At 38.9% G+C, this 14,620-nt stretch overlaps 1 protein-coding gene across 1 annotated transcript in view; it reads right to left on the bottom strand.

Moving 5' to 3' along the window:
* The window catches only part of FAM81A (family with sequence similarity 81 member A), a 17,211-nt gene extending 3,929 nt beyond the window's left edge, over positions 1 to 13,282 (bottom strand). Inside the window, exons 1-9 of the mRNA XM_005419680.2 lie at positions 12,952 to 13,282; positions 11,562 to 11,629; positions 9,926 to 10,199; positions 9,032 to 9,150; positions 3,827 to 3,956; positions 2,555 to 2,661; positions 1,322 to 1,457; positions 756 to 951; positions 211 to 357 (exon numbers count right to left, since the gene is read on the bottom strand). Of these exons, the coding sequence (XP_005419737.1) occupies positions 218 to 357; positions 756 to 951; positions 1,322 to 1,457; positions 2,555 to 2,661; positions 3,827 to 3,956; positions 9,032 to 9,150; positions 9,926 to 10,199; positions 11,562 to 11,608 (1,149 nt within the window). The 5' untranslated portion in view covers positions 11,609 to 11,629; positions 12,952 to 13,282 and the 3' untranslated portion in view covers positions 211 to 217. The remainder of the gene's footprint in view (positions 1 to 210; positions 358 to 755; positions 952 to 1,321; positions 1,458 to 2,554; positions 2,662 to 3,826; positions 3,957 to 9,031; positions 9,151 to 9,925; positions 10,200 to 11,561; positions 11,630 to 12,951) is intronic.
* Between the last annotated feature and the right edge of the window lie 1,338 nt (positions 13,283 to 14,620).

Below are 14,620 nucleotides of genomic sequence, written 5' to 3'. Positions count from 1 at the left end.
GTGCAGTGGCAAAGCAGCACCTCAGCTCCACAGGCTCATTGCCAGATATCCAAGAACAGCTTGTATTTACTGCTGTGAGCAAGCACCTGTGCAGCAGCAGCAGCAGCAGCAGCATGTTATTTGGTACATGCAGGTAATTGGCATTACAGACTGGAACAACACTAGAGTCTGCCTAGCTAGCCAGGTAAACACTAATCTCTCAGACAAAACCTTGCAGTCATGGTCCAGCTTCTCCCCATCTTAGAACCTCCTGCTTCATTTGGTGGATCTCCTTCTGGAGTTCATCTCTGTCCAGCTTCATTTTTGCTTCTAGAACTTGCCGTAGAGACCCAATGCTCTCGTAGATAGCTGCAAACCCTATTGCAGGTGAGAATGACATTAGTTCATCATGAGGAGAAAATATCACATCACTGCCAGCAGAATGCACTTGCATAATGTTCTGCTTTGCACTAGGAACTCAGCAAAAGTTCTGAAGGAAATGGAGTGTAGCTGTACTGAAGGCAGAAATGCCCTGATGGCAGCCCAGCTATGGCTGTGCCTGCTCTGGGGAGAGCATTTCTAAGCTGGATGTCACCCCTTATTGCTCTGCTTTTCACACTTAGTGAAAGTCCCTCTTAATGCCACAGGTGGAGCCATTACATCTGCCCCAAAAGTATTTAAGCTACTTTGATACAACAAAGACATTTTGCATATTACTATGAGTGGATCACTGTCACCACAATTCAGAATGAAGAACTGGATAAATATGGTCCTACCAGCATTGACTTCAGCTTTCATTTCTTTTATATCTTCATTTATCTCATTTTGAAGTTTGACAATGCGAATATTTATCTTTTCTTCGGTCTGTTTTGCTTCGTGTGCCTCCATGGTTATCTTCTGCATTTCTTCTATTCTCTCAATTTTCTCTGCCATTTGGTTGAATTTCATCTCAATACCTCTCTCACTCATTTCCTAGAGCCAGGAAACATAATTTTAATTATTTATTCTGCATGTGGAATAACAGTGGCCTTTTAAAAATATGAAATAGATACTGATTTATCATCTTTTATGTGGAATTCAAAATGTAAGGCATTACAGTTTTTCATAAAATCATTTCAAATTACTTGATTAGTGTAGGTTAAAATACTGATCTATTTAGGACAGATCAGATTCATTTAAAGGTTCTCAAGTTGTAGGTTGATGTTAATGAAGAGACTTTGGCATATTCTGAGGCTATCTGAAAATCTCACTCAAGTAATATCTCAGTTATATCATCTGAGTTATTTATAATGCTTTTGAATGCTTCCTGAGAAGTATTACAGGACATTTGAATGAAACTTACAGTGCTTTCCTTAAAAGTCAGTGAGAGTTGGTCGATTTTTTGCACAAGCTCTTTTTCAGTCCTGCCATGTTCCTGTTCCAACCAGCTCCGTGCAGACAAAATCTGATTGCTGAGCTCCTCAACAGCATCTTTTAATCTAGGAGCACAACAGAAATTAGCAGATACAAAGGAGAACTGGTCATTGTACAGTGACTTTTTTATGAATGTGTTCAGAAAAACACAAAATGGCAATTTAATACATTCTTCACACCAGATTAAGGTGAGCCTTTGAATTTTGAGGCTATTAAACTGCATGTGGTAACATTGGTTTCGAAAATAAAGGTAGAAGTTCACGGCAAATTTATATGAAACACGTTACAAAATTTGAATCATAGTAGATGAAAATTCTTTGTGACATTGAAAACAGAATCTGGTTATCAATTCAGATTATAAATTTTATGTCCATATGTATCAAATCTGAGCAAAGGTTTGGTAGCCACTTATTCTGGTGACAATGCTGGTTCCTGTAGCTCCACTTACATTGCCTATACACACCTCAACTTTACTCCAACCAATTGTGCCAGTGAAACTGTTTCTTTTCTCCAGTGAATACATGAAACCTGTATTGCATGAGGATGGTGATAAGCAGTAAGAAATGGGGATGTGGATGGCTTACACCAGTACTGCTACTGAGTGAAATGCCTGGAGAGGAGTTAACATCTGAACTGAATATAATGACCCCATGTAATGTCTGGTAGTACAGAGTATCTAATCACAAATCATTTAGGTATTTCAGTTATATTCATGTTTGAAGCCAGTTTAAAGCAATAGCACTCTGTGAGTGCTGTGACTTCCTGCTTGCTTCAGTTGAACTTTTTCCTCTGCTCTGGACAGCCATCTCCAGCATTTATTGCTTCAGACAGCTCTTACAGAAGGGCACCAGGCCACTCTGACAAAAACCCTTAGTTGTGTCCTTTAATAGAAGTTCTGCCTGATAACTAGGAACTTAATCAACTTTTTGGAATTGCCTAACCCCATTAGGGGCAGAATTCTTGGTGAAAGCAAGTCCCTCTTGACCTCTTGACAGTCAGCTTTTGTAATATCTGTGGAGCAAACACACATATTCATAGCGGTTCCTGCTTTTATAGGCCTGAAGATTATACCAGTCAGACTGGGAAAACTGAGGCCAGACTGGGAAAACAGAAGCCCTGCTCTCAAGGTGCATGGCAGCAGCAAGGCTTCCCAGGCACTTACTTTGTGTCCAGGACTTGCAGCTGTTGGTTGCTCTCTTTGTAGGCAATCTTCAGCTTTGCTTCTTGTTGCATTATTGATTGCTCTACTCTGCTCAGCAGATGAGAAATCTGAAACAAAATTCAGAATTTTCAACAGCATTTCATCACAGTTTCATTTGGGACATTTTCATAACAGTAGAGGTCTAACAGAGAGCTCACTTTTGCTAACATTTCAAAAATTATTGAATTTGCATATTTTACTTTATCATGAAAATATACTATCTCTCAATATGAAAGTATCAGCATTTTGAAAACTGTAAATTTTTTTTCCTTAAATAATGTGAATAGTTTCTCCTTGAAAATCTCTGCCTGGCCCTGCCTTTATACAGCTGAATTTGCATGATCCGTACATCTCCAAGTTGCCACATAATCAGAATAAACAAGTGCCCAAGCACTCCAGCAATACTGAGGGATGTGCTCCATCACTTTGTCTGTAAGGGCCACTGCAGTGAGAAAAGTGCTGGGTTTAACTGGGGAGAAGTCATAACTACAAGAGAATATTTGTCACCAAAACAACTATCCCACTTTCTCAAAGCATACTGCTCTAGTTCCCTACAAGATGCATGACAACATGCTCCTGGCATGCTAATATGCTGCACTGAGGCTTCTGAGAAAGGCAAAGTGCATTTTAGCCTTTTTTAACCCACCACAAAAGGAAGATGTAAAATATTTTTGTTGACTAAGGCAATTAGAAGGCCTTGAGATGTGATATTAAGGAAAAGGATTCTTCATATCTCCAAGTATCTCTGCTTGTATCTGGTGCTCACTTCTATTCTCAAACCCAATGGAAGAGAAACCTGAGAGACAGATTAATGAATTCACAGAACCCAAAGCCAGTTGTGTTTTGCAGAACTTCAAAAATTGTGTTCAAATACATATAGGATCATCCCGGGAAGGCCAAAACATACAGCAAAAGCCACAGAGGCTTGCATTGTTGTAGTATTGTTGAGCATGCACCTTCACATACTAATCCCTTCTACACAGATGCTGCAGGAAGAAATGAAGGACCTTTTCCAGCTAGAGCAGTACAGTAATGAACCTAGGTACAATGTTCAATGTAATAAGGAATGAACCTAGGTACAATGTTCAATGTAAGCTGTGAGCTGTGAGCTGATACACCTCTCCATTTGGAAATCTGTGACCTCCCAGGATAATAATTAACAGTCATGGAGTCTGTGTGAATTAGACTAGAACTCTTACCTGTACAGGGATTGCCTTGGTCTAAATACCATACCTGTATTTCTGCCTCTTTGATTTTAGATTCTAAGATCAGCTTGGAGGTGTGTTGGTCTTTGCTTAGGCTCTGAAGTCTTTCATATGTAATTTTATGCTCTGCAGACAGCCTGGCTAACCCAGCATCACACCTGTTTGAATAGATAAAAAAAACCAAAGCACCAGCCAAATAGAATATAAGGTTCCAGGCTTTTAAAATTACCCATTTCATACTGGCCATTTCTGTGGAGTTCCTGGCTGGCTAGGGAAGCAATGTCTTTGGGACTGTAAAAGGGTAATACATCTCCTAGTGTTCAGAGAAGTGCTCCCAAATAGGTCTGAAGGTCAAACAGTCTGATAAACAAATTCCATTGTTCTTGGCACTGACATGATATGGGTGGGCTGTGTTATCACTCAGGGAAATCACACCAGAAATGCAAAGATGCAGAATTTCATTTCCATGTCTTTTTGTAATGCTCCAGAAGATATCTGATAAGGTGTGTGTGTGTCCCCCTACATGATTAGTAGCCTAAATAACTGAGGATTATTTCTTCATTATTGTAGCTTTGCATTTTTATTTGTGAAATAGTAGTACACAGCTAATATGTGTGGTTAACAATATGGGGCAAATTTTATGGTTCTTAGTCTTTATTTAGGTGAATAAATAAATAGTCATTGAAAGCAATGGCAATTTTGTCTCAGAAAAGGCTGTAAAATGAAGTCTTGGAACATAATAATTATTGTTTCCTTTTGTCACATTGGAACACTTCTTGATGTTGTAGCATTTTCAGGATAATTATGCTATTGAACGTGTGTTTTCTACCAGATTTTAAAAATAATTTGATCAGGTGGATTTCATCTACAGTAATGCAGCAAGAGAATTAACTGAGCTGTAAAAATATGAGTACTGTGATTTCAGGAGTAAGACCTCTGTGAAATATGACTCACATATATTTTTTTTTTTTTGCTAAGAGAAATATGTAATCATCAGTGTTACCAAATTTGATATAGGAAACTGATGAGGAGCAGACAGCAGTTACAATTTGAGGGAGAAAAAGGCAGTAAAATAGAACAAGCTGAAGCATGTTAAGTCATTATCTAAACCAATGACATACTTTGTCATTTTTTAGTCACATTTCAGTTTGAAAGCTTTCATTTCAACATGCATTTTCATCACCTCAGTTAGAGGAATTGCCATTATCATTAAACATGAAGGGAAAGTCACAGCTAAAATGACAAAAGGAGCATCTGCTTATTATTATGGTACAGTTTCAATATGAAAATAATCAGTAATGTAAAATAGCACATAGGCATTATAAAACTTGAGGAAATTAATTTCTAGTGTATTAGTTCAGCATTGTGAGACCTGTTGGTAATATCTGCAGGAAGCCTGGCTAGGGTTTACATAGCAGTGAAAAGCTTGCAGGGCTCACAATCAGGCAGTTTCTAAAGAAAGACAAAAGAAGCCAAATCTCTCCATGTTGTTACAATCAGAGAGAATCAGACAAATGGAATCATCTTGCATCAAGTCACCAAAAGGTCATGGGCTCTAAAAAATGGTTAGTTTTTTTTCTCTGAGGCATGGCAGAAAATGGCAACAGCCTTGAAACTACTGAAGCAAATTTAATCAGCAAGCACCTGTGAATGTTTTTAAAGTAAATTAGTGGTTTGGGTTTAATCACAGAGCATCTCTCTTCTTCATGGAATTCAGTTATGTGGTCAAAGGATTCATGTAGTTCCATGGTAACTGAAACATTAATATTCTGACAAGGTGAATTTAATGTCTGCCTGGTATGCACAGATCAGATTATTTTTGGTTTATCTTCTATATCTGTTGTACACACTCATGAACATGATTGGGTTTGACCTGGAAGAAAATATTACCATTCAGCCTCAAAGAAATCAAAAGACAAGGAGTTGCTCCATTCAATATCACTGGGGCATAGAGAAAGTGCCAGTACTCTGCAGCTGCTGCTATATGCAAATGCTGTCATGGTATGGAGAGAGCTTTTCATGTTCCTGGTCTATTATAACAGAGAGGTTTCAATTAAAATGCCAGTGTTTCAGTGAAAAACGAGTAGCTGGAGAACAGGGAGTGAAAAGCAAGTTGAAATGCTCAGTGGGGCACTGGGCAAGAGCAGCAGAGCTGGTGGATTGTGCTGGCCTGGGGCAGGGAGCCCAGAGCTGCCCTCATGGTGCCACCTCCCACTCAGCAAGGGCCAGAGAGCAGCACATTTACTGCTCCTGGGGAGATTGTCAGTGAGGTGCAGCCCAGATGCATCAGGCTCAATCTGTGCAGCAGGAAAATCTGCCTACGTGTAATGAGCCCAGGTTGTCTGAAATGAATCAGTTCTATAATGTAGATAAAAAGTCATCTATATATGCAAAGTAGGTTCAATCTGAACACATAGTTGTCATTTCTCTGGATGTTTCAGCTCTCAGGAAGCTTTTATGAAGCTGCTGTTATCATTCCAACCAGGCTGCTGGATTTAGACTTTCCAGACAAATGTTCATTATCCACAAGTAATTCTCTAAATAAATGATAAGGTACCAATGAATTTTATGATCTGTTATCACTAGAAAAAGAATTGGTAAATCTGTATAATATAAAATTGATAACATAAGAGACAAGAGGCTGGAGAATATGATCTACTGGCATCAATCTAGTTTTCTGCTAATGCATTGCTGAATTTTATAGACGTATTTTTTTCTTAAAGTTAATAATAATGTTGATTTTTAGCAATAATTCAGGACTGTGATAACACTTTACAAATTCATCAGTAAACTGTGCTTATTGAGAAAACATCCAGAGACGTGCGCTGTAACGTGTAGTCTGTCACCTTCTGATAGCAATATTGGTTGATTCTGTGATGTGAGCGAGGTATGTTGGAATCTCACTCCTGCAGAGCAGTGGGGAGTGTGGTTTGGGGCTGTGCTCCAGAAGTGCATGTGCATGTAGGGATCCCTTGTTCCCATCATTAACAGCACCAGCCCTCAAGAAATAATGAAACAGTTGTTTGATGATACATTGACATGTTACAGAACAGTTGGTGTTAGGAAATAAACTCCCCTCTCTCCAATATGGAACTTGGATAGGATGTTTAGTATGCATGAAATTACTGGAACTGAAATTTGGCCAGAATCCTAAGATGGACACTAAAGTTATTACATGACAAGGGGCCCATGCTTTGGGATTTACTGTCTAAACAGTAAATTTACTGTTTACTGTCTGAACACTAAATAAACAGTGATTCCCACTGTCCTTCTGCATGCTGCCAGCCTGGAGCAAGCACAGCACTCAGAGCTACTGCAGCCTGAGCCTCTCAATGGACCTTTGCTGTGGCTGAAAGTTGATGCACAGGAAGTTGGTAACCCACAGTAACTTGATCATGTTTCTATTGTTTCACTCTGAACTCATCTGGAAACCAGCAGAACTAGAGTAAAGTGTATTTCATATAAGGAACATTGGCTAAAGTCATCAGAAGGGGTTTATCTCAGGGGAAGTCTCTGTGTTGTGCCAAAGGCACAACAAACCACTGTCTTGGCATAATCTCCAGCTAGTGCTATAATCATTATTCACTGGAACACTAATTTCAAAGTAGAATATATCTGCAAATAAAGGCAAATGGCTTTCTCTCATGGACCACTGCTTTAAATTGCTTCCTCATAAAGCGAAGATTTTTTTTCCCTCATTCAGGGATTTAAAAAAAATTTTTTCAGAGAACATGCTGAATAGAAGCATAGAATGCAGTATGGAAGGTAGCAGTTAAAGGGCAATAAACTGATTATCTTATGGGAACAAATACAAATAACCTGCATTCGTCACACAGTCTGACATAAGGCACATGGGTATAATCTCATTCCATTTGCAGATAAATTGCAACCTGGGCACAGCACAAGTGTGGTGCCCTAAGGAAATAAAGGAAGAAGCCCTGGCACAGCCTGTGCCCATCCCCACCCCCCGACACCAAGGTCACTGTCCTGGCCCTGCAGTGACACCCATGCCAGCACAAATTTCTTCTCTTGACTTCCCTGGCTGAGGGCAGGAGCACCACATTTTGCCCCCCAAGCTGTCAGTAACAGTGCTGCTCCACACAGAACCCCTCTCAGGATGTAGCATGATCTCAAAGTATTTTTATAGAAAGAAGCAGGAAGATCTAAGCATGTACATTTTGGGGGACTTCTCAGCAGGATGAATATGTGCTTGTGTATCTCTCTATAGGTTTTTCCGTCAATTTCCTGATTTGAAAAAAATAAACTAGTTCATTTGTGTTTGCTAAAGGATAGTGCATAACTTACTAACTGTTTAATTCTTTTTGAGACCTCTGAAGTATTTTCTATAAAATGGGTTATGAAAGTTACAGTGGAAGCTTCAGACAGTTGAGTAATTTATAAGAAAACCTTAGTTCAATGAAAATCCCTCTCTGATTATTTCTATATGCTGTTGAAGGTTATCACTAAATCAAGTGACATGCAGAAAAGGAAGCAAAATTATCTGCACAATATAGACAACAGGTCAAATTCAGGACAAGTATAACTCCACCAATGTTATTACCCAAGCAGCTGTAGGCCAGGTTATGTCATTTCCCTGGAGCTGTACACATCCTCTGTCTTTCGTGTTCAACTTTCCAGGCACTAAGCAAATGTTGTTGTGCTGGGGTTTGTAAATTTGTCATTGATGGCACAACTGAAGCTTGTGTGGCCACAGAATTGTAACCAGGAGCTTCAGGCAGCCTGAAAACCTCTGTTACTGTACAGTCTTCTCTTCCTTATGTGTCATGTAGCCCATGTGGGATTTAATATGGCTAACCGCTAACTGAATGTGCAGATTTCTACTTCTAAAATATATGCAAAAATGTGCAACTGTTTTGTTCTTCACAAGTGCAGATTGTTCCGTGCTGCCTTTATAATTGTGCTAATTAACGGGTTTCAAAGACACGAGTCTAACCACAGTACTTTTTAAGAGCTGAACCAAATCCAGTTTCCCTGGGAATTTGAAATAATTTATTTAGAACTAATTTCAGGAATTTTAGGAATTAAGGGTGATACTGTCAAATTTAATATGTAATACTGGAATGCAAAGTATTATTATTCATTTTCTTGAAAATGCAGAGCAAAATTATCCTTGGACTTTTGCCAAAGTTGAATTCAACCTATTATCATTAAAACTTCCAGATTAAAACAAGATTAGCTAGCCCCCAAAACACAGTTCCATGGGAACTTTTACCTTGCAACTCTTCCCCGAAGATCTCCTAGGCCAGAAAGCTGCCGCATTTCAAGACTCTTCAGGGTAGAATTTGTTCCATAGCTGAGATTGTCTCTGACACGTATCTGTTCCTGCAGCATCTACAGAACATTCATATGCAAATAAAAACTCAGTATGGCACATTTAATGTACACTTTAAATGTCACTCATTATTTTTCAGTAATTCAGTATCCTCAGGTGCCATTTTATTATTACTTTATTCAAACCTTTGTCTTGTAATGTACTAAACCAGACACCTCTAGGTATTCTATTATTTCTTATTATTAGTGCCCAATCTGCACACAACTACCATAATATATATAAAGTATAATTTGACAGTGAAAATGGAGACTTAATTTTTTTTTCTCCTTTCATTTTCCTCACCACACCCCTGTTGTTCACTGCAGCAGAGGTCAGACATGAAGTCATGTGTCTGCCTAGGATTAGGTCATAAAAATGAGCACTTGGGTTTGGTTACTTCGTGTCGTCAGTGAGTCGGAAGGGAAAGAAAGTTTATTATAGAGTGAAGGCATTTCCTACTGTTTATACAGCACAGCCTTTGGACTGAAGTTGAGCTGGGTATTAGTGTCACATTAATTCATTTTTTCAAGATTTTCCAGTGCAGCTTTTGAAAGCAAGCTTATTAGAACCACAAAGGCTCCTGTGTTTATATGCTAATATCCTGTGCTATTTTCATAGGCACCGAAAGAATTATGTAATTTGCAAACACTTTTCAAGTTGTAAAAACAATTTATAAGCTTACAGGGTCTTCAGACCTTGTCTGACCTTTACTTATCCCGTGGTAAACTTGGTTAGGAAATGAGAAGCAGTAAGTAGCTGAGATGGTGTTAGTGCTGCGTAACATTCTTGCCATACCTCGATGTCCCGGTTGAGCTGCCTCACTATCGCAGTAATGTTTCGGATGTGCTCCTCCAGGAGTTGCCTTGCCAACCGGTCACCCCCCCCTTTGTTCTGCATTCTGTGCAGCGTGGAAACAATGTCCTCCTTAATGCGAAAAGCGTGTTCCACAAGAGCTGCTGTTGTTTTCTCATGGCTCAGGATTCTGTCCTCCAGCTGATCCACCAGGCTGGCGGATGCCAGCGGCACCGCTGTCAGTGCCTGGCTGTGCAGCGGGATGTTCCGGACCCGTCTGGGGGAACAATATCCACACCTTGTTAACTTCTCACACAAAACTCTGCAGTGCCTTTGCACTGGAGACAGTGCAACACTGTCTGAGTACTGGCAGTGCTGGGGAGAAGCCCCAAAATACACCCAGAATTCCCACTGCTACAAATAAGTGGGTGTTGTGTTGGCTACCGTGTGTCTTGTGCAAAGGCAGGTCAGGTTTTTTTCATGGTCTTTAAGGAAGCTTACAAAAGTGTGGGGTCTTAAGGAAAGGACATTAGCATAATAAAAGTAGTTACAAATCAGAACTATAATTTGATATCCAAAAGTAGTTACAAATCAGAAGTATAATTTGATTAAGAATCCAAATTCAAACCCTTCTACTGAGTTTCAAAAGTAATGTTATTTGTTTTTATAGTTTTCAGGCTTAATCAAAACTGTAACAGTTGAAGGTAGGTATTGTAAATTAAATGAAACCAGATCAGAATTGAAAAGGAATAGCTTGTGTCAATCCCTTTTCTGTCTCTATAGCTAGCCTGTAATACCATACAGAAGCTTGTTCCCCTGCAAACTGGACAGGAGCATATGTGGGCATAGAAACTGAGGTGAGACCAAATTTATAACAAGCTTCTCCTAGTCTTAGAAGTTAAATTTCCTCCCAAAATAGCTTACATTCAGGCACCTTGAATAATTATCTGAATTTTTGCATTGCATAGCTCCCATGGAAAGCAGTGGAGCTCATGGGTGCTGAAAGTAATAAAATGAAGCTGTTAATGCATGCAACCTTTTCCTGCCACTATGTTCTGTAAAGAGTAACAACATTTTCAGAAGCATAAGTAGACGATACAAGTTCAATCCCACTTTAGAAAAGGAGATATTTTTTCTAGGAACTCTTATTTACTGTGTATTCTCATGTTGTTTCCTGTTAATGAGCCAAATTAGCAGTTCAGTTTGACCATGGTTGTGGAATCCTTTGAACCCTTCAAGGAAATCCCCAGGGCTTTGCCCTGTAAGAATGTACCATAGAGTTTTCTCCACCTAGGCTGAAAGAGAGGACTTATTGATAGAGATATATGAGGATTCCAACAAAGGTCACTTTTGGCTCTGTGTTTCCACAACTCATTCCATGCTATTTGAACACTGGCTAAAGTGTTCTTGGACTTCTAGTCAGTGAGATTTAAGCTATTGAATTTCTTTGGGAAATGGCTAAGTAAAAGCTGAGTAAGGCCTTGTGATTTGGGCTATGATTTGAATGTCTATGATATTTCACTTTGCATTGCACACTAATGCCAAAGTCCCAGGTCACAGCATTACTCTATACAAGCAATTAAGAGATATATAATACTTTGCATCATAAAGATTTTTGGTTTTATATTCCAGACTGTACCTTTCAGAAGGGGCAAGAGTTGGGAAGATCGGGCTTCGGTGGGCCATTCTCTGGTCAATAATTTATGTCTGTTGAAAAAGTACAAATTGAATTATTGAATAGCTTATATCTGGTACTGAAATTACTTAAAGCTTTTGCTTTCAGTGCACCTTTAAGTTAAGTGTAATATTATGCTGACACTGGTGATCTTGGCATCCAAATATTGCTAATGCAATAAATGCAAATAAAAATTAATACAAAAGAATGAAGACTAAAAACTGCTAAAAAGCTTTTTACAGTGAAAACTATACTCTTGAAAAGACAAGGTTGACAGCCTTGAAACTGAAATCTGCTGTTGACCCACATAACTGGTTTGGCAGGGCAGAGGTTAACAAAGTCTTGTCCCCAATTTTCTCCTGGTCTCTGACATCATTAATCAATTAATAATAAAATAAGGTCTACAGGATGATCATAAAACTTAAGAAAATATTGACTGGAGAATCAAATGCAAGTGTTTCAATTCAGCAGATTATTAGGGGTAAGATGTTTTTCTCATAAAAGCATTGGCAATCAGAAACCTAAATAAAATGTGTGACATCAGCATAGTTTACCAAAATTGAGTCTTGTATTAATTTGTCTTCAAATCTAAATGACCACGCTTTATGTTGTAAATAAATTCTTCTGTAGTAAGAATATAAATTCTGGTTTTAATATTTAGACACAGCCAGACAGACTGTGACAGACATTGCAGCAGACTAGGTCTATTAAATAGCTTCAGAAAGATATTTTAGTGTCTTACTCTGAGACCAGTACCTGACTCAACAGCTTTGTCCACTGACAGAAATTAATTAAAAATATATTAGCCTCAATCAAATCCAACTAATCTCCCCTCCATAAAACAAAAAAACATTTTTAAGTGAAAAGAGAAGTAGTATGGCCTGAGCCTGATCTCCTTGGGAACCTAAAATCCTCACTGCAAAATAAGGCTGGTATTATATGAAAAGAAGCTTACAACTGCTGATGAAATCCTGTGCAATCTGGGAAAGATGGGGCTATGGAAATACAAAAGTCAAATATCGATAATGAAGGAGCAATAGGGCTACCCTCTGAGATCTCAAAATGCAAAGCATGTTTGTGCTTTAGAAATGTATGAAAGCACTGCCTGAAAGCAGAGAGCAAACATTGTCACAGTGTGTGTGTTCTATTTATAGCGTGGCTTCAGAAACTACAAATTAGAAAAAAAACAGTTTTAAGAGAAGCTGGGTTGCTGAGCAGCAGTGACACCAGACAGGAATTCAGAAGGTCTGAATTGAATTCCTTGCTCAGTCTCTGATCCTGTTGACTCTGGACAAGTTATTCCCATGAGTAATGACTCAGTTTCCCTATATGTAAGAGAGATAACCATACCTACCTCCTTGTTTAGGTTCTTACATGGCTATAAGTAAAAAGCACAGTATAGGAGCTGGGGGTCATTGTAGGGACTTCTGCATTCAAAGTCCTGCACAGCCACTGAATGTCCAGTTCTGCAGTCTGCTCCTCACACTCATCATTTCCCACTTGTTGGATTTTTAAGGAATTCCAGCACAGCACTCTGCGAGGGTCCCTCCTGGTCACAGCACCAGGCACCCAGTTCTCAGTGGGCCTGAGACCTCTGGGCCTTAACACATCTTAACCATCTTGAAGCATTGAAGCTTTTAAGCACAATTTAGCTGTAAACACAGGAATTATCCCACTGATTTGGGAAGAGCTATGTGCACCGCACCAGCAAAGCACTGGATCCTACCTGGAAAAACAAAGAACAAATATTAAAGTCCATACATCTAGCAGCATCTTAGTGAAATATAGTGAAATATACCTTACAAAAACCAGCCAAACAGGGCTTTAGTCTCACAGCTTTCAGTACCCATTTATTATCAATTAGAAAATAATGTTTGCAGCAAGGTTTGCATGAAGTCTTAACTCTTTCTGCCAGTCTACCATAAGAAATGCAACTTAATGCAAATATCTGGAGTAAATGTGGATATGGAACAAAAGTTACACAAATGAACTTCTCATTCATTTCTCTTTGCTCAGTACAAGGTGAAGCATCTCATCATCAGATATCAGATTTCTTGATCTGGTCAACAGCCAGAAAGGGTCTAAGACTTTGATTGTACAAAACTATGCTGCAGTTTGGAGATATTTGCAATTAACAAATAGGTGTTAGAACTATTGGCAAATTCCTTCTCTATGAGTGTAATACCAACTTACACTAGTAAAAAGAAATCATAAGTTGTTCTATAGGAGGAGTATAATTTCATGAGGCTCTTTCAATGGCAGTAAACTGGGGCCAAGTAAGATACCAGTTGAAATACTGGTTACAGGTACTTAATTAATTTTTTAAATAATGTTGTTTCCTGCTTGATACTGCTATAAGCAATTTAAGTCATGATGTATTAACCCAGTAAATTTGGGTTAACTGATTTAAGTTACTGAGTATTCCAAATATACTTGTCACGTGAAAAAGATACAAGTTTTTTCCTATTTGGAAACGATATGCCTGATTACTAAAAATAACAGTACACTTGATACTTAGGGCAGGTTTTCCATACAAATGTGCAGTGCTTCCTTAGTGTTTCTTTAAATCACTGGCATAAGATAAAAGCTGATGTAAAAGCTTGAAAAACAAAATCATCCATGGGATATGATGAAGAGATACTTCTAGCAATGTGCAGTTCACTCCTTGCTATTTGTGCTGTGGCATCCCTTCTCCACTTCTCAGACTGCCTCGCATGTTTATTTTCTGTGGGATTTCCATTTCTCCTGCTCTGATGGATAATCATACCTGTAGTGTTCAGTTTCTCATCTTCCATGATAATCTACAACTAATGCTGTAATGTCTGCGCACCTCGGAGTGTTTTTCACGTTCATTCTCACAATATGCCTGTGAGGTAGGAAGCATTATTATCCCTGAAAACACAATTTCCTTCTGTTGCTGGTAGGGAAGTGAAGCACGGGGCGGGCTATGTGACTTGCCACAAGTCACACGGGAATCAATGCAGACTGAAATACCTGCCTCGGCAAACACTTTAATCACTCTT

Source organism: Geospiza fortis, unplaced genomic scaffold, assembly GCF_000277835.1.
Source record: "Geospiza fortis unplaced genomic scaffold, GeoFor_1.0 scaffold171, whole genome shotgun sequence".
NCBI classification, from domain to species: domain Eukaryota; kingdom Metazoa; phylum Chordata; class Aves; order Passeriformes; family Thraupidae; genus Geospiza; species Geospiza fortis.
This window is presented reverse-complemented; position numbering and strand designations above follow the sequence as displayed.